This window comes from Thermobia domestica, chromosome 16, assembly GCF_964235325.1.
Source record: "Thermobia domestica chromosome 16, izTheDome1.hap1.1, whole genome shotgun sequence".
Lineage (NCBI taxonomy): Eukaryota > Metazoa > Arthropoda > Insecta > Zygentoma > Lepismatidae > Thermobia > Thermobia domestica.
The window spans coordinates 185,240,121-185,261,520 of record NC_137469.1 but is presented as its reverse complement, the minus strand read 5'-3'; the positions used below and the strand labels follow the sequence as shown (position 1 = coordinate 185,261,520).

General features: G+C 36.8%; 2 protein-coding genes across 2 annotated transcripts in view; one reads left to right on the top strand and one right to left on the bottom strand.

Moving 5' to 3' along the window:
* The window catches only part of E(Pc) (Enhancer of Polycomb), a 103,184-nt gene extending 102,533 nt beyond the window's left edge, over positions 1-651 (bottom strand). The window contains exon 1 of the mRNA XM_081743378.1: positions 264-651. Within this exon, the coding sequence (XP_081599504.1) occupies positions 264-416 (153 nt within the window). The 5' untranslated portion in view covers positions 417-651. The remainder of the gene's footprint in view (positions 1-263) is intronic.
* A 108-nt stretch (positions 652-759) lies between these two features.
* Positions 760-21,400, top strand: part of LOC145673558 (glyoxylate/hydroxypyruvate reductase A-like) — a 53,030-nt gene continuing 32,389 nt past the window's right edge. Inside the window, exons 1-2 of the mRNA XM_081743379.1 lie at positions 760-1,015; positions 4,058-4,218. Coding sequence (XP_081599505.1) covers positions 910-1,015; positions 4,058-4,218 — 267 coding nt within the window. The 5' untranslated portion in view covers positions 760-909. The remainder of the gene's footprint in view (positions 1,016-4,057; positions 4,219-21,400) is intronic.

Sequence of the window (21,400 nt, the reverse complement as noted above, 5' to 3'; positions counted from 1 at the left end):
TCCTGTCAAACATTTCACTGCTACGTAAACCAATTGCTAGAAGTGAAAACACAGGCGCAAGGTGTGATGGGCATAAAATTAAGATCAGACGTATCCCTCCTAATTGTTTAAAATAATGTCAAGCTTTATCCTTTATACACATTAAAGCAATGCTTTTTCGAACTATAACTATTTACAGCATGCCGACATGTTTGAAAATCCGCCATTTCAATATGGCGGACCAATCACGTTCTAAAATAAAATTTCTTTGTGAAAATACTTACACTTTCTTCCTCTTTTTCCATACCAGTTGGCATTGGTGGTACTGCTCTATTAATTGCAGAATAGTCTGGTAGATCAGGGAGTTCCTCAGCTATGTATATTGGCATGGGCTTAGCGGCGTCCAGCGCCCTAGCCCTAAACGAGAGCTTGCTCATTTTTGTTGACAAACTACGAACACATTGGCCACGATGTGTAAGATGCTGGTATAGTTCCCTTGCAGGGTAGCGAAGGGTATATACCCTGCACCAAACAAACCTTTAGTTTTCTTATTTCGTTCCCATTATGAAGCTTCACTCACACTCTGTCACAATAATAAATATACTATATTCGAACATATCTCTGAAGCTCCTTTTCTTAAACGACATCATGGCGGATCCATACTATTCAATACCAAAATGCTTTGCGCGGAGATCGACGCATGTTCGTGGTGGTCTATGTACTTTGTGACATCTAGTAACTCAAAATACCAACTGGAGTTATTTTAATAGCATATATCGCTTCTATAAATATACAAATATGAAATTAGCAAGAAATATAATTGGAAATAATTTTGAGAAGCATTCTACTTAGTGTATCATATATGGTTATTTAAAAATTATTATTTTAATATTGTTAAAGTATATCATTTGACTTTCTATTGTGTGTACGATGGAGCAAACTTGCAGGACGGTAGCTGTGATGAGTGTAATCCCTAATTTAGCAAATAAATTGAGAAGTGTGTTGTCAGGAACAAATGTTGTGGATATTTTGTCAAGTAAGTTATGGTATTTATACTAGTAGTTCGTAGCATTCTATGTACGTCAATGCCTGTTATTGCTGCATCGGAAAGTTGCATAGGAAAATAAGTAAGAGACCTATCAGCTATTAATTGTTGATTAATCATTTATGTATATATTTTAAAGATCTGAGGTAACCATGTATATTAGATTTATGTTAGCTTGACATGAATAGAAGGTTCATTGTAAATCAACATTCACTGACACCAAAGAAAGAGTAGGAGAAAAGCAGTTGGAAGTAGTGAGTAGCCTTGGAATTAAGTGAGATACATTACCATAGGCTTGTGTATAGCCCGCTCCCCCCAGTTCTTTGTCCCCGGAACTGGAAGAGTCACTACTACTACTACTGCTGCTGCTACTACTACTACTACTATTGCTACTTACTACTACTACTACTACTACTACTACTTATACTAAAAGAGCTTCCTTACCGCAAGATTTACATCTTAAATCTTTATAACATGCGATTCCGATTCATTATGAACTAGTATGAATCGTTAGAATTACTATGATTCGTTAAAAATCACTGGAGGGAGCGGGCTATACTCAATCCATTACGATATATTATATTTTGAGTTTTCTCGCGGCAATTAATTGACATTCTTGCCTTTAGTGCATAATGTCGTTTGATGGGCAGTGCCAATGTATGTTAGGGACACGTTGAATAGGGGTCGATGACTTAGTACAGAAGGGGGATGTTAAAACGCCGAACATGAAACGAACATTACGGCAGTCAGTGTGTGATATTAAAATTTCGGTACAGGTCAGGTATAGGCACACCACAGTTGGCAAAATTTACGGATGAAATTCGGGAAGATTATAGAACACAGATCCCCTTATATAGGTTAGTAGCTAGGTTGGTTCCTTTCTCTACCAAAGCTTAATTCACATAGTGTTGCCCAGCGAGTGAAGGCGGGTTAGAGCCCCGCAGGGCACGTTGTTTTCGGTGATTATCACAGCTAAATAGGAAGGGGGACCTTGCTGTATTTTGTGTTTACAGGTGCGTATGAAAAAAAAAAACTATTAGATATTTTCTGACGGTGTAATAACCTATTTCTGTACAGTGTATAAAAGTTGTAGTTTACACTGCAAGCGTAGCATTACTAGCGTGACCGTTACAGGTACAATAGAAACTCATATCACTGCCAAAATCCACGTGCACTACCCTTGCTTATGCGCATAGCCAATATTGCTAACGCATTTGGCCCTTCGGACACCGCGAACACCAGCTTTGCTATGCTCTAAATCTGCTAACCACCATTCGTGCTTAGTAGTGGCCACCTAGCTCAAGTTGGTTTGAATTTTTTTGCACTGTAGTTCTGATGTATGGCTTGACACTATGTTTACACGCAAATGAGAAACAAATGTAATTTTTCAACAATTACCTCTGATGGCTACCGTGAACTTCATCAATGCTGTCGTGGATTGGCATATCGCCCAACGCAAATCTTTTGGAGAGCAACAAGAGGGAAATTATTGAGAGATTTGTAATTTTCCAACATTTATTTCGAGCGGTGTGCTTAATCTTGCCTTGCAGGAAATGGTGTTTTGGGCTATGTATGATTAACCATCCACAGGGCCCCCAGGTTTTCGTTAAGCGCCTGGGCTTGTCGAGGAAGGGATAATTGAAGTTTGGTTGTGCTATTTTCATGGAGAAATTGTCCTCCGGTGCAGTATCTCATAAGCATAACTTACTTCCTGAAAGTTGCCTGTGGCCACTACTTCGGTGGCTTAGTCGATAGAGCGTCAAACCATGGGTGCATGACTATGTTTTGTGGTAAATAAATATCAAGTGGATGGGTTTTCTCGGGTTTCTCTCATTTCCTCCTCCATTTTCATGCTTGCATTATTATATTGGTAACTACCAAGTATAGATGTGAAGCAACGAGCTTTCGTCTATCAGTAACCGAAAAGCGCCGTCACGAATTGTAGAGCTACGCATTTTCAATGATAGACTCCTTCACTCTTATAAACAATGTTCCTGAAGACTTCTTTTTTCGAGAAAAGACTGTTCTCTGCTTGCATTCTGGCATGGAAATTTAGTTTACTTTCGTGATATTATCATTGATGAAAAAGAAATCCAGAAACATACGGATTCCGAGGGGGGGGGAGTCCGGATCCTCAAGACCTAACCCGTGCCTATGTCCATGCGTTTTACTGCTAAATATTAAGCCGGCGATTGTGCTTCATTTTTGCTTGTTCTAGTTCGGCATTTTCTTTATTACCATAGAAATTGAACAATGCTTATACTCCTAGGCTGAACACAAAAAATGGCCGTGCGCCAAAATAAAAAGAAATAATAAATAGAAGTTATGTGAATGCAATGGATCGATTTGGTTTACATGACAAAAAAAAAAAAAAAAATTATACAGTCGTCAACAACAGACTTATTTGCGACAGCTTATTGTTGTATAGGGAGAGGGAAGTGCATAATGACAGCTCTCCAACTTCATTGTCCATTTTTTAAACATTTTTGTTGGTTTAACATCGTTGTTCAAGTTCCTACAGTAGCATCAAATGTGAAAAGATGTAACTGTGGCGATTTGTGGTGATTGCATTCATTATTACTGTACAATTAACAAGTCTTCCAAGGCCATGATCAGTTCTTTGAGGTTGTTTGATAATTCTTTATCAGAGATCCTGGACGTACCAGATGACATATCATTGCAACATTTGTCGGGGCGTCTTTTTAAATCTCCCCAAATCTTGCACATATAAGATCTCCAATGTTACCTCCTTCACAGAATATAGCTAAGCGAGTGACAGCGAGCAAAGGGAGTCAGAAGCCCCGCAGGACCCAATTTTTTTCTATCTTTATCCAATTTAGACAAAAACAGGTACTCTGTTGTGGAGCCGTGAAACGAGTTGGGGAACGTAATAAAATGCCGTCCTTTCATTAATTTAATGCTTTCTATTTGCTACATAAATCTTCATTTAAAGAAATTTGCATGAAAAATTTATCCTCCCTTACAAGAATGTGTATTTACTATCATTTACTACGCTATACTTTACTTTTGCAGGTAATGGTGATATAGACACACTGAAACTTAAAGAATCTGAAATAGTAGTAGGAGATTTCGATAAGCTGGTACCATTTATGTATAATCTCCCTAATACGAGGTGGATACAAGGAACATGGGCTGGTGTGGACAAATTTATAAAAAATTATGATCCTTCTAAAGTAAGTAGAAATGTGCCATACAGGTAAGACTGATACTACTCGAGGATTAAGTATGAAATTAATGACAAGATAAGTTAAACGGACGAATGTCATTTCCAAAGTTCTGCACACTGAAAGATACTATAGAAGTAAATGATTTCCTTGATAATTCCTCTAAAGGTATTGTACAATAGACCCTTACAGGCTTTCAATATAATCTCCATTCTTGCTTATGACAGCTTCCCAATGTTTTGGTAAATTCTGTATTCCAGATAGGGCACCTTCATTGCTAAACTGCGATCACTCAGGTCACCTCATTGGAAGCTTCGTCAATTGTATCGGAAATTTTTCGACGAAATGGTTCCTTCAATTTAGGAAACAAATTGATCGAATGGGCTCAAATCAGGACTATATGGTGGGTGGAGAAGTATTTCCCATCCATACTTGTCGAGTGTTTCCCTCACTTGTATGGCGGTATGCGGTTTTGCATTACCGTGTGAGGTGAGGACACGAAATGCAAGCATGTCACAGCATTTGAAAAAACCCAACTCACATGTTCGAGCATTCCATTCACGGAAAGTATTTTCTAAGGTATAGAATTGTATATTTTACTTCAAATAGGCTATAAGCAGAATCCATACATTAATTTACTCTATAATTATCTCAAGCAAAGGTAAGTTTTTATTCATTCAGAACTTTATAATGGTCTTATGTTGAGTATGTTGTATACCTTAACGTAAAAGCATTTAATTTTCCCAAGGGAAGCCCAAAATCTGAAAAAAAAAAAAAAAAAAAAAAAAATCACTTTCAATGTGATCGCCTTAATTGTACCAATAATACACTACAAAAAAGCTCAAAAGCCCAGGTGGGTGTTTTGGGATGGGTCCAACTCGAAAGAAAAAAAAATCAGATTTATTTCGAGCTGGGCCCACTTGGACAAACCCTGGCATCTTTGACGAATTTTCGGACGCAAAACATTTTCAGAAACAGCTTGTAGTATGCGTCTGTTACAAGACATCCCAGTGTCACACTATTTGTAGCTATCACTCGATTCATGTCATACGCGAAGATTATCATGAGTTTATCCTTTGATTGTTGGTGGCGGAATTTTTAAGGGCCTTGAGAGTCGGAACTTTTCTATTGTGACAACTGAGACTTCAATTCTGGTTCTAAATCTCGTATTCAGGTTTCATCAACTGCAACAGTCCTTCGTAGAAACTGATCTCATTCTGCTTGGTAACGTTGAAGCAATTCTTCTGCGATATGCTTTCCGCTCTTCACTCAGATCATGCAGAACCCATCTGGCAGAGATTTTTCTCATCTTTTAAGTTTTCAGTATGACCTGTGAACTGAAATGGTGTAGTCTGTTGCAGTTGATAGTCTTCCCTTCTTTGGTTGTCCGCAGTGCTTACACGGCCTTCACAGAAACGGGTTGGCCACCGTGCTACGATCTACTACACTATTTTCACAGACTTTTCGAAAAACATTTTAAATTTCACTTGGATTCTTTCCACGTAGAGTTTTGATTTTGATATAGAAATGCTGACCATTATGTGTAATCTGACCTGAGTCGGGTTCACCTTCCATTTTAATACTGAATTTCTCACAACACAGACACAACCGTCAAACCCAAACTCTGACTCACAACTGACATTACATTGATCACTCCACTCAAACGGTCGTGCATACGCTGTGTGCAAGACTTTTGAGATTACCTTCGTATTATTATTATTATTATTATTATTATTATTATTATTATTAGTGAAATTTACATCCTATGTGCAGAACACTATGATATTCTAAAGTTCTGTAAAGTAGGTTGCTTACGTAAAATGAAAATTGCATCTAGTTCAAGCGAAGAAGGGATATGACAACAATACTGGGTGAGTTTTAATAGAAAAGGATAAGTTTCAGGTGCATACATATTTTGGTAGAATGAATATAAAGTAACTCAATTTTTTGTTTGTTCTAGTGAATAGAAACTTCAGTTTGAATACGTAGTATAAAGCGTTTAGGCTGAGCTTTGTAAGATATTTCAGCACTATAATACTGTATAATTCCAGATGAACTTCCTATAAGCTCGTGCTAATAAGCTGTAAACATAGTTTAATTTCAGGAAAACTAATAACACCAAATTACCCTCATTCTCATCAAGAGCAGATAAATTTCATGTGAGGTGAGGTTTAATCAAAATGACATCTTTAGGTCGAAACGTACAGACATTTGTTCGCATCTATTTCAAATCCACATATGTGTATGTGGTCCCGCGTAGCGTTCTCGCTAACGCTCTCGCCTTCGGTGTGAGCTATCCCGGGTTCGGTTCCCAGTGGGAGCACTCGGTCGAAAAGTGTAAAATGCATTTTCAGGCCGGCCATTCTGAATGAGGTTTTCCAGGGTTCCAGTAGGGCTTGAGTTACTTTATATTCATTCTACCAAAATATGTATGCACCTGAAACTTATCCTTTTCTATTAAAACTCACCCAGTATTGTTGTCATATCCCTTCTTAGCTTGAACTAGATGCAATTTTCATTTTACGTAAGCAACCTACTTTACAGAACTTTAGAATATCATAGTGTTCTGCACATAGGATGTAAATGCAGACCAGGTTTCATACCAGGCAAATGCCGGGTGGCACCAAACTTGTAGGTCCCACGTCGTTTCCTTCCTTCCCTTTCATTGGATAGTGTGCTTGCCGAGGGACGTCATCCCTCATATACGTGAAGGGCTAACATGGCGATAGATGCCGAAAGCCCGAAAATCGAAATCATCCTCCACATATGTGTATTCCTTCAGGAATCACCACTGGCTCAATATCTGTACTATTATCAAAGGATGGGTGAAACTCATTATTCAAAGAAAGAGGACGTAGTAAACACAAAAATGCAAAGCAATATGGAAAAAGAGCTTGTTTTTGTATTTATGTGTATACAGGGTTCCTACTAGTAAGAGAAGTCATTGAAAACGCAGGGAAAATTGTGCATTTCATGAAAGCTCAGGGAAATTTTATAAAATATATATTTTGGCATTAATTGTACCCAATGATTACAGTATGGGACATGGCTCAAATTTTTTATGGGAGGTAAGTGAAGTGTACGTATGAACCATGGTTAACAAAAACCATGGTTTTTATTTAAAAAAACAAAAAAACTTTTTTTTTTGGTTTAAACCAGGTTTTTATGGTTTAAATAATTTGCTTTATATATTCATATCATATATGGACAGAAATAAGTTTGTTTCGCCTTGATGTTATTATGCAACAACCGGGTTATACTGGAAGGGGTCACATAAGCTTAGAGCGGAATAAAAGCCGCTTCTCGAGTTACATCCGAGAGAAATTGTCCTCCATTTGAACTCGGAACCAAGGCTAATTGGCCACAAATGCGATACGTCTGCCGACTGACTCATGAAGGAATCCTGATTTAAAAAAAAAAATACGTTGTACTGATCTTTACATGCTTCTTAATATACCTGTCAAGAGTCATTTCAGAAGGACAAAAAGATAAACAGTTGCACAAGTGAAACCATTACACAGAATTACATATGAACAATTTCAAAGTACTACGGAGTACAGAAGAACTAATTTAGTTCAAGTTAGTTAACAACCACTTTTATTGGTCCAGATTAAAGAAATACGCCGACTTAATCTGCATATCAATAAGAAAAGTGAATAAAGATACGAATTATTTGAGTCCACTTTGGCTCAGACTCATTTATACATAAATAGATACCAAAGATACTTATTTCACTAAATGCCTCTCGTGGGGTCTGTATGACCCCCCACCCACCCACACACACAAAGTACGGCATTTTCGATGTATTTTATCAATAGTAAACATTGAAACGCAACAATATTTAGAATTTTTCTTCGATTGCAATTACATAACAATAATAACAACTACAAAAAATCACAAAATAAACATTTATAAACTTATATATATATATAAAAAAAGTTGCTTTTGTAGCATAATCTTTTTGAGTAATGAGTGGGGAATTTAGGTCTGAATATAATACGAATAATATACGGGAGTGAAACGTGATAACCCACAAATGTGTGTTCATCAAGATTTTACAAACTCTTACACTTTTACGAACATTTTTTTGTTTTAAACCAGTTGGTTTCTTTGAAAAAACCAGCTGGTTTAAACCAGCCAACCCTGGTATGAACAATTGATTATTTGTCTCCATAGAGTAAATGTTCTCATATACAAATACCCATCGTTATTTATTCCTTATTTATATGTTAACGTCATCCGACACCTGTCATGAAAGTCAGGGAAATAGGTTTCTCCAGATCAGAAGGAACCCTGATATGTCACACCGAGATTGCGAAGAACCAGGTCTGCTATTAGCGTTCGCTCCAAACAATAAATGTGGCTTGATTCAGGTGCACTTCCTGAATGCGCAAACCATTGCCAGCCTGTAAATGGGTTTAAATAACTTACAGCGGAGGACAAAAAGAAATTACAGAAGTTAAAGCAATAGGTTTGTTTGCACAAAAACTTGGTGTCGGTCGATTTTTCTGTTTACACATTTCGAAGAGAGAATAATGTAATCCAAAAATAGGCTCAGTCTAGCATCACGTCTACGCTTAAGGATAATTCGTGATAGGATCGAAATATTGTGAGGTAGTCTTGGGTAGTCTTGGGGTAGTATAGAACCTGTTGGAAAAGTTGCGTATACGGCATTTCTCTTTTGGAATAGTTTGTATGGTAATAGTGGACTATTTATGGGTTGGTCACGTGATCGGGATAATGCGCAATTTCTCCCAATATGGCCGACCAGCCAAAGTGCAACGTTTGTGAAAAAAGCACATATCTCCTAAACTAATAATCCAATCTTCATGATTTAAAAACTAAATGATGCAGAAGGTAACAGACTATAATAAATTATCTAAAGTGTTTGATTAATCATTGAAATAAACACCTACAAAAATAATTGTATATTAAAATTTGCATTTTTTATGATGGGTATAACTCATATTTTTAAACATAACAAGTAAGCAACTGGAATGATCGAAAAACTTATTTTTTAACTTAAAGAGGTATTAAAATATCTTTCATTTGACACATAAATCATTAAGATCGGTTAAGAAACAAAGAAGATACAACGAATTAGTTGGGAGCATACATAGGATCTGTTGGAGAAAGTTGCGTATACGGCATTTCTCTTTTCGGATAATTTATGTGGTGTTGATGGACTAATTATGGGTTGGTCACGTGATCGAGATGGTATGTGTTCTCTTTTAGTTTTGTTTCAAATTTTAACCCTTTGCGGACAGTAGTATATATAGATTTTATTTAGAGTTACGTCACTTGCTTGCATATGTATTATTGAATTACAGTGAATTGGTTGCTTATAAAACCTTCTTTTGTTTTGTATCGTTTCTGATAATTTTTTGTACATCATTTGAAATGGAATGAACAATTGTAGTGCGATCTCATATCAAGAAGATATCGAAAACAGAAAACAATTCGAATCCAGTATGTATTTTGTGCAAGATCCAGACTCGAGGGAAAAAAGTTTATGGGACCGACAGTGGTAGAGAAAACATTTCATATTCTTCGCGCAAGCTCCAGGATGGCCTGTTAGATAAAGTGGAGTCCAGTTAAATTTACTATCACATTGACTGTTATAGACCCTACGTGTTAAAAGCGAACGAATAGGATATGTGGACATGTTTGTGTTGTTGGTGACAGTGGTAACTACAATAAAGATGAGTTTTGCGCAATCAGAAGAATACTTCCATAAGGGAACGTTGCGTTGTGTGTGATCAGATATCAGACAAAACTGACAAAAAATTGTACAGAATTTGTGAAAGAGACAGAGCTGCTCAATGTCTCGCAGCATCTCGATACGTTCAAGAAGATGTGTTCTCAAGGACAAGAACTTTAACAGACGAAGATAGTTTCTTTGCCAGTGATATCGTGTACCATCGCCAATGCATGAGCACGTATTTGTTACAATACACTAGGGATACCAACAACCAGGAAAAAGATGTGAGTCGTGTTGAGAGTTTAAGAAACTTCTTGAGACGATTTCGTTTCTCGCCAAAGGATATGAACTTTCTCAGCTGTGCTCCTTCATGAATGAAGAATGCAAATCTACCGATTATGTGACAAACAAGATGGTTAAAAAGCTATTGTTAAATAATTTTGGTGAAGAAATAATGTTTGTTTATCCTAAAGAAAAAAAATAAATCGCAGTTAGTTTACTCATCACAAGTACGTATTCCAGATGTTGTTGATAAAGTGAGGAATGTAGAAATTTCTTTACATAGTTTTACAGTAGGAAAGTTGAAAAGAGTGTTCAAAGATTATGATTTTCAACTTGAAAATTCCGACTAGCGACAGGGAAGGTAATTGGGAACTGCATGTGTCCGCTTTCCGCAGAGCGCTGCCATTATTTTTTTGCTTTGGAAAGATAAATTACATTAGGTGGGGAAGTACTCACTTTGAAGAGTGTCTTAAACTAGCTGAAGAGCATCAAATTTGTATGATGACTTTTTAGAAGGGCATTTCGTTGTGCAGCAAACTAAGACATTTCAGTAGTGTCGCTATGGATCAGGCATTAGAGCAGGTGTACAACAAGCCTGCAAAAGGCCCCAGTGGAATCATTTCAATAAACGGGAGAAAAGAATTTGTAGCGCTAAGAAATCTCGTTCAACATGAAAAGACTGCAATAAAACATCTTTTTCGTACTTTATGTCGGATGCAATTCTATGATGAATGCTTGACGCACCATGAGTTTTCAAAAACACAAACGCTCATCATGAATAACTAGTGACAAGACCTGTGAATTTCATCGCTGAAAGGGGCAACCCATTTGCCTTATCCAATGATGGAATTCAGAACATCACCACAGGTCGTCGTTTCACTGAAGAAGAAAATAAATTTAAGCTAGAATGTGTTGATATAGAAGACAAGCAATACCAGGAATTTAGGAAATATGTTTTTGTTGAGAAAACAAAGATACTGCTTTCAAACTTACACCGGATGAAGAACAATGTGTTTCATTCAGATCCAAAGAAGTCAGTTGATGTTCAGAAGGAACTATTGACGCCTTGCAGCTTGTAGATATAGCAGGTGAAAGAGGCTATTCAATCGATCGTCTGTTATGTTGGGAACTCACATCTAGATTTTTTTACTTCATGAGAAACGGATTCCTCCGTAAATCTCAAAAGTCAGAAATGGTTTGTGAGCTTGAGAAAGATTTACCTGATGGAACAGTACTGAAGCAACTTCCCGAGTCCACTCTTCCAACCGCCACCACGATTGACTTCATGCTTCATGTAGCAGCCGCCGGTGGAAAGTCATTGCAAACCTTTGGAGATCTAGTAAAGAGCGTGTTTCAAAGAATACTTCATTTATCAAAAGAATCTGTGAGGGTAGATATTGTTATGGATGTTTACTTGGAAGGAAGCATTAAGTCGTCAAAGAGAAAAAGAAGAATGGCTTTTGATCCTATTGAAATTACTATATCTAACATGGAAACACCTCTACCAAAGGACATGAATTCGTTTTGGGCGTCTACACACAAGTACAGTTTTCAACAGTTCTTTGCTCAATACATTATGGAACATGGTTCCCGGCACAATATTTCCATCTACATAGGCGGTCTTGGAATCAAGGAGGAAAAGAATGTACGCATTTCGAATGGCGAGTCTACTGAAATAGAGAATTTAACATAACATCTTGAAGAAGCAGATGAAAGACTTGTTTCACATGTGAATCACCCCATCAGGACATCAGAAATGACACGCGTTGTACTGGCTTCATCTGATGCTGATTCATTTGTATGTGCAACGTACTTTTTGCCTTGGAATTTAAAAAGAGAGAGCTTCTTGAAATGTGGGTTCTGTGTGGCGCAGGGTCAACAACCAGATATTTACCAGTACACACACTTGTTGACTACATTCCAGAACCTTCTATCAACATTTTGCCAGCTGTCCATGCGTTGACTGGATGCAATACCACAAGCAAATTTTCGACCAAACACGCTGCTGTTAAACGTGCGAAGGAGTTACCCCAAATTTTGGAACATTTTTGGAAGAATGAGTTAAACAATGTAATGGTTCAACAAGCTGAGTCATATCTTGCAAGTACCATAAAAACAAACTATACAACATTGGATGAACTCAGAGTTACGGAATATCACACAATGAAATGTATTGATTTCACAAAGCTCCCACCAACATCATCATCAACACACACATAAAAAGAGCGTATTTTTAAAGTCATCGTTGGTACAATATACTTCAGAATTACACACCACTTAATCCAGCGGACTATGGTTTGGTAGAAGAAGACGGTGACTGGTTACCATCTGTAGAAAGACTTCCACCAGATTTACCTGTACCGTGCAGATGCAAGAAATGTGCCAAAAGCACTGTCTGCAACTGTCGTTTAGCAATGATTTCGTGCTTGAAATTCTGTGAATGCGATTTAAATGGTTGTAATAATCCATACAACTAGCATGGAAGCTGTAGTACCAAATAACAAAGTTCATATAATAACATTGTATTGTGTCATTCTTTTGTAACATCCAAAATAATGTTTATTTTTTTGTTGTTTTTGTTGACTATGTTACTATGATATCATCATTTGTACTATGTACACTACTATTATTTCTGAGACTATAACAATTGTTACTACATACTTAATTAAAAAAGAAGTGTTGAGAGGAAAGATTGTCATTAAAAGCTTGAACTTATCAAAGAAAACTTATTAAAAGATTGAACTTATCAAATTCTTCTAACTCCTAAGATTGTAACTTTTAGTTTTAAATATTTACCAACATCTTGGAAAAATCTGTTCATATCAAAACTTTTGATCAAACTGGAAATAATCCCATGCAGCAGTAACGAGAATGGTGCTCTACAAGTGTGTATTCCAATATATGTAATGACGTCATCAACCCTTCCTCTGTGTGCTCAAAAACCTAAGGAGCCTATTTATTCTATAATACAAACGTGCACTATCCCGATCATGTGGTCAACCAATAATTAGTCCATCAACACTACGTAAATTATCCGAAAAGAAAAATGCCGTATACGCAACTTTCTCCAACAGATCCTATGTATACTCAAAACCAATTCGTTGTATCTTCTTTGTTTCTTAACCGATCTTAATGATTTATGTGTCAAATGAAAGATATTTTAATACCTCTTTAAGTTAAAAAATGTGTTTTTCGATCATTCCAGTTGCTTACTTGTTATGTTTAAAATTATGAGTTATACCCATCATAAAAAATGCAAATTTTAATATACAATTATTTTATAGGTGTTTATTTCAATGATTAGTCAAACACTTTAGATAATTTATTATAGTCTGTTACCTTCTGCATCATTTAGTTTTTAAATCATGAAGATTGGATTATTAGTTTAGGAGATATGTGCTTTTTTCACAAACGTTGCACTTTGGCTGGTCGGCCATATTGGGAGAAATTGCGCACTATCCCGATCACGTGACCAACCCATAAATAGTCCACTATTACCATACAAACTATTCCAAAAGAGAAGTGCCGTATACGCAACTTTTCCAACAGACATGGTCTGGCCCCAAGACTAAGGATATAGACTTAAACAGAAATGGAAATTAGGGCTACAAGGGAAGATTTTGAGATTTAAATAGCCCCGGTTATTTGTCAGATATCTATACCTTATTGGGTTTCACTGTAAAAGTGTAGCATGATTAGTAATTTTAAGAAATGTAAGGTTTTTATGGATGGTCCAGCTTCTTGTATATGTGAGGTGTTTGTAAGTTGTCAAAATTTTCCGTTAACAACATATTCAGACAGGTTGTGCGCTGTGTTCATTGGCAGAACGAAGTTTCGCTTTACATTATCATGTAATGCTCATCTTACTTCCGTTGATACGTGAATTTTAAATCGTACATTAAACTGTGTAATCCAAATTTAACATACGTAACGGAAAACTGCAAAAACTTTTGTTCTAAATGTTAGAAGTTACTGATATTTACATCCTTTCGGGAAGGTCATGTTCGTTTTGTGTAAAACTGCGTAACATTTTTAATAAAAGAACTGTTGTTTATATATGAAAGTAAGTAAGAAAAAAGTGCTAGCCGGAATCTATTTTTGGATTAAATTCTCTCTCTTCAAAACATATGAACAGAAAAAATCGGCAGCAAGTGCTCCACGGTGCTCTTCTATCCAGAAAAGCGTCGTGTGAAATTAAAAATCCTGGGCCAGACGTGGTGGGAAGACTAGATATTTGGCTTCCTAAATCGATTAACATAGGAGTATACAGCCTCTGTGCTCTAATATTTATACACGGGAGTTCTGATTCGTTAAATATAAGAACTTGTAACACTGTGTCCCTGCTAACTAATCCGCTTCTTCGTTTTAAAATACTTTGCAATTGCGAGCTATATGATGCAATCTTTGACAGCGTCAACGAACAATAGGAGATCGTGATAGTCTAGAGTTCCCTAAAGCGGGACTGGTCTCTCGAGTTTGTATCACCTACGTTACGCGCGTCATTATTACTACGTGAATTTTGAACATAAGTGTCTCCTTTATTTTTCCATGGTCTCTTCTTTTCCATGATAAGGATTAGGTTTCTGGGCTTTCGGCATCTAAGGCCATTTAGCCCATGACGCAGGGTTCCCACTCGTCCTGGAAATGTCCTTGAAAATGCATTTCTGTCCTTAAAATTTACTGAATGTCAGATTTTTTTACAATTATAATGAGTTTAATAGATTGGTATTTTTGGTGAATAATAATTTGTCATGGTACTCCATGTATGGGTGGTTTGGTAGGCTTTCTTTCTCTTAACAGGGTGTTTGGCTGGGACAACTTCTCTCTTCTCCTTTCATCCGCTAGTCTGTCAACCCATTCTTGGATGCTGTCTTCACTAGCACTATTCTCCAAAAAGTGTGTTGTGCTAGTATCAATCCTCGGTAGATTGATGTATGATAACATTTACCATAAAAGCCTTCAGTCAACAACACAACAGAAATGCTGCATCATGCCTTCAATGCAAGGCAGAGCTGGAGAAATAAGGACTGTTGAAAGAGAAAGTCCAGAGTAAAAGGGAAGAGAGAAGTGAAAATGTGCAGCAACTGCAGAGAAAGCAAAGAAACTTGATGGAAACAAGTGAAGCTTTGCAGACAAGCAAATCAGGTTGCACATGAAGCAGAACAGAAATCTTGCTTTACTTTATGGACAAAGTCAAATGCTATCTGTAGAGCAGCTTCGCTAAAGAAGAAAGAGATTATGTCTATAGATGAAGAAATCACCCAACTCCATACATAGTTAAAAAGATATAGTAATATAATTCCTTTTTTCCCCTAATTATATCTCACACTGTCACCCAATGAAGATACTATGTACGAAAAATAGATTTTTGTTGTTTGTAAGTTTGTTAGGTGCGCAATTAAAATGTCATGTAGAAAGAATGAAAATACATGTGCTGAATGGGTGAATCGGGTGGCTACAAGGAAAATTGGGGTATCACCAGAAACCAGAAGCAGTACATTACGCTCGGCTTTGTGTCTTTAATTTTTATTTGTATTAATATTCACTACACGAGCTACTGCACTTTTCATTTCACTATTGTGAGTTTTGAACCTACAGTTGCAATCCTGTTATACCTTCCTGTGTTGAAGTCCTAGAAAATTAGTGATTTGTCCTGGAATTTTTTTGGGAAAGAGAGTGGGGACCATGATGACTCATATCAGGGATGATGTCCCTCGCCGATGAAAGGAAGGAAGGAAGGTGGTGACCTGGTGTGAGTGAGGATATCCCAGGAAAAACCTCACTGAACATGGTTACATTTTTTTTGACCGATTGCTCCAGACTGGGAATCGAACCCGGGACCGCTCGCACCAAAGGCGAGAGCGTTAGCGACTACCGCACGCGGAGCCACTTTTGCATGGTAAGATGAATTAGCATTTTCTATATAGGCCGAGTTACCATGATTCGCAGTAGGAGAAGGCACATTCAAAGAAAGCTTGATTGCGGTTCGTTATTTGTGATTCTGATGTAGTCACGAGTATAAATATAGTATGGGCATATGGCATAAAAGCTACAGTGCATATAACACGAACCAATTTGTGTTGGTGTCCACTAAAAAGCATGAATGCTATCTAACCGAGTCAGGGCAGGAGTGCAGTAGGGGAGCTCGAGCGGAAGCGAGACGGGGCGTCCGTTGAAAGCAGGCGCGTCAGCGACGGAGGGTATACGCGTAAACGATGTCGTTTAGATTGGCCCACTATAAGTCACAGTACCGGCTCCGGAGCAGTCGATCGATTTGGGGATATACTAAATACCATCCGAAATATTTCGTAATTGTTGGTGGATTTGCTGCAAAGTATTGGAGTCATGGAGCTCACTTTTAACACGTACATGAGTATTTTTCAGAATATGCTCGGTTACACTAGACTGTGATGAAAGACATGTGTCAGCAGGTTCACTGTTTGAGCTAGAAGCGACTAAGAACGCTTGTGAAATTGACGAATTCCGTTTCATATATTTCTAAGTAGTTTGGCATTCTAGCAAAATTTTAGTTTTTTGTTATAAAGTCCGCTATTAAGCGTTGAACTGAATCATATGCTTTACAAATAAGCGCCCTAAAATATTCAGGTTGCTATCCATCTATAATTAATTGCGTTTGTTTCTTTGAGATGGCGTGAAGGTCCATCCTCAAAATGAGCTTCAGAATATACGTAATTTGAAGTACTTTGTTCTTACTTGCTCTAGTTTCCCTTTCCGTCTGATGAAGCATATTATTCTGACCAAAGGCTTCAATTAAATGAGTTTTGAATTGATCAGTTATCTACTAAAAGTTCTCAGTAGCTTCAGACTCTTGTAGACATCATCTTCGAATTTAGCATATTGGAATGTATTTTGACGAAAGAGATCAGATCGAGAATTGCCATTGCCAAAGACGAAAAGGCCACTCTTAACTAACAGCCTTAATATTGAAGTAAGGAAGAAATTGGTCAAGTGCTATATATAGAGTATTGGACTTTATGGTTGAGAGACTTGGACATTACCGAAGTTAGAGAAGAAATATTTAGAGAGCTTCTAAATGTGGTGTTGAAGGAAGATGAAAAAGATAAAGTGAACACAAAGAGTAACAAACAAAAACATAGGAGAGAAAAGGGTGCTTTTAGCCAGCATCCTTCGTAAAAATGCCAATTGCATTGCACACATTTTGCGAAGAAATTATCTTCTTCATACCGCCATAGAAGGAGAGATGGAAGGAAAGCGAGGAATAGGAGGAAGAAGAACACAACTGATCCATCATCTGAAAACTAAAAAAAGATATTGGAAACATGGAAGACATATTTCCAGGCCCAAAATTAAAATTAAGAAGAAAAAAGTATTTGCTAAAAGGCAGAATACGTAACAACAATTTAGCATAAATGGTTTGGGCGTAATTATTTTGTAAATAGAGATCAAAGAATCTTCTTCAGAGTTACTAGTATTGTGAGCAATGCCCAAACTATTCGATGTAAAAGAAACAGATATAAATGGTATTGATCTCGATAAATGGAAATTATTCTTAAGATTGGAGACATATTTGATAGTAAAAGGAGTGGCAACAGGTGACGAGCATGTTAAAGATTCAAAATACTGTATAGTAGAGATATCATTTAGGTCATCAAAAGTTTGGTATTCTTCTACCCACAATTGAAGCGTGCAGAAGATACTAATTAAATACTCTAATATGTATTGTATTACACATAAATTAAATACTACCATATAAAATAAAACCCACTGCTCGTGTCGCGTAGAAAGAAGAAATGAAAAGCAGGAGGGGGGATGATGAATTTAACTTCAAAAATGACAAAAAAAAATTGCAATGGCATGATACGTAGTATTGCAATAGCATATTTTTTTAAAAAAATAACGTGGTTCGAATTTCTTAAAAATAAAAAGTGATACAAAATTTCAAGTTCAATGCGTGAATAGGTAAAATCCTTCACAAGATGAAGGTCCACATCACCATTTAGCAGTAGTGAATTTAAGGGGAAATCCCTAAAAATATTGATATGGTGCTCAGGATTGCAAGAGCATTTAATCTGGGATCGAATTATTACTGCAACATTATAAAAAAAAAAGTTAAGGATGATAATAAGTGAGACATTAATTGATTAATGAAAAAGATTCAAGAGACGCAAGTAACGGAAAGGAAAGGATTCACTGTACCTCAGCCATGATGCAGTTACACAACCCTTAAGCTGGTAAGGTGTTAAACAAAACTCTGCAACAGTGCCTATAGCTTCACATGTTTCTGGTATCCAGTTGAAGTCCGGACATCTAGTCTCTCTCTCACGAGATCGTGAAAAAGCTAAGCTATGTTCTTCAGAATAATGAGGTTCCTTCAAAGTGTAACACCTGCCAAGCAAGTAGTATGGGGCTGTGGTTGGTCTTTGATAAACGGGCTTCCTCTAGAATTTACCTTGTGCTGCTTTCTTGACTCTCCAACTTGTATGTTTCTTACCTCAACATAATGTAAGAATTGAAAAACAGGAAGTGAAGATCGTTTCGAGGAAACAGACAGAAAATAGAAAAAGAAAGAATGAAAGAATGAAATTAGGCATCGGATTTTTATGCACTTAAAATTCATGATACATGCATACAACTATGCTGTTATACTACGGCCGCTGTATCTCTGGCTCTGACAACTATGCGAAAAAGAAAGCTAGGGTTGATACTACATTGACACACCCCCATAAGGACCAATGAGTGACCGAGTTGTCACCGCTCTGACATGGAAACAAGTCGTTGTTGCCGCTTCGTGTTCTCCCTTTTGTTTGTGCATAGTTGAGTGAAAAGTGCTTTGAGATTGTGTTTGGTTATTGCGACTTTGTGTATTTTCTTTTCTTTTTGTGTGTTTGGGTGTGTTGTTAAGAATATTGTAATTACGTAGTGACAATGGCTAGTTCTTCAGAACCGAAGGCAAAAAAATAGGAGTGTTTAAAGGACAAAGTCGAGAATTGATATACAGACTTCGTGAATATTTCGAGAAAGAGCGCGATAATGGTGGCCCTCTTCTCCCTGTGACGAGAGTGGGGAGTGGTGTTGCCAAAACCCACGACAAATTGGCAACATTGTTTTGTCCACGTGCAGAAGTGTCAGAGCCAGAGACATAGCGGCCATAGTATAAGTATGTTAAAATATGCACTAACAATACAATAAAATAGAACACTTTGAAACATGCAGCGAAGTTGTCACAGAAGTTTTGTAAGTGAAATATACAACATCGAAAGTGTACTGTACGTTTTAGGGATTTCACTTTGGAACTTATTTTTATGATATTTACAGTTTGTATACCCCAAATGTTTCAAACCATTGTGAGAGCACATTTTCAAGTTTTTCTTTGCAATCATAATTTAGAGTTCATTTACTCTGACGAGCTTAGTTTTCCACATGTTTCCACTATACAAAAATTAGTTTTCGTTTTTAAGAATTTATTCTTTCCCATAATTAGTCTTACAGTACATCACAAAATGCCTCTGCATTTTCACAGGTGTCAATTTGTGATGTTTTTAACCAGAAAATGGCCTGTCAGCATCAACAGATGTTACCAGATAACACTTCTAGAGAGGAGCGAGTTTAGTATCTATATTTTCTAGCAATTGGGATATAACCCTTGAAGGTATTTTTCCATGGCTTTATTGTTTTATAGTCAGAGCTTCTGGGAAGAACATTTATCTATTTTTTTCCCACAGAGTGCCCGAATTCACTAGGAACTGACTGGAGCTCGTGCTGAACTTTGTAAACTACAGCTAAACATCCACCGCGCCTCTTGTTTCTGAATAGATACCGACAAGATCTTAAAATGACTCTTATCTGATTTCTGTTAACGTCTTGATGTTTGAAAGCGCCGTTGCTCTACTGACCGGTTGCTAACAATGTTAGTCCTTCATAAAGTAGGCATTCCTCCATCCTCCCATCTAAAAAGTCATTCTGTTGCATAGACATTTAAATGCATTGGAAATATAATCTAAAATTAGATTTATTGCATGCTACAACTGTATCTGAAATAAAAAAACGTACAGAATATGCTAAATATGCTCTTGAGTATAAATATATGCCTTAACCTTTGAAATATGCATTTATATGTCGCAATCTTCAAATTCGAGTTGTATTGTATTAGAAATCTCTTCCAAGTTTAACACAGATGCATATAAGCAAACAAAATATGGGTTTGAATAAAAATCCTATGTCTAATAATAACTGAGCAGTTTGGGAAAGATGGAAAATAGAAAGTTTTGTACAAATACAGAATAATTATTCAATAAATGAAGATTGCGTATAGAGATAATCCAATATAGGTACATTGTCTCGTGACCGAATTCCATTACAATACAGGTTAGTACGTTGATTATAATGTAAAAGCGTAAGTAGTGTTTAATGCATTGGCGCAGTAAGCCAGAAACCAGGTTCGATTCTTGGTGCGTTTTTTTCACTCATTATATAGTATTAAATTCTCACTCATAGAGAATTTAGTGTTACAAAATTTATTTTTCCTCCATTATCACACATGACACATAGTTACAAGGCTCATAGCGAGTCACTTTTTTAACTAAAAGTTACTATTTTTCAAGTTGGTCCCTAAAAGTTACTTTTTTTAAAAAAATGTCACTAAAAGTTACTTTTTTGGGAGGTAAAGTAACTTCTTTCGTGTGATTTATGTTTTGCTTTCTAAAGCACATTGGATAGTTGGTGGATGTTTAATCTTTCAAGGTGGGGTTGAGAATCTTTCTGTGTCTGTTCTTTCTTCTATCCTAATAATAATAGTCTTTTAGTTTTCTCTCGTAATAGTTAACGCTACGCTCAACGTTGTGTGTGTGTGGTTTATCATGTTCGTCTTGTGTTATGCTTCTTGTATGTTCTTAAGAGTAGGTGATGAATTTGATTATTTCATGGCTTTGAGAACTCTCAATGCTAAGTTAAATATAATGTCTGGGATGAAGAAATTCAGAAATAGGCCAGAACTGGTTCCACTTACTCAGAAGCTTTTTACATCTGCTAAGTCTGCTTACCCTAACTACAAAGCATACTTAGAAAACCTAAGAAAGGAGGAAGCTCAAAAAGAAGTAGTAAAGAAAAAATAAAACAAGAAACGAAGAGAGAGGTGATGGAGAAATTGACAAAGTTAAAAAGGCGCATGATGAGACTTTTCAACTATTTACAGGAGACCAGACCACTATGAGCCCTGTAGTTACAATG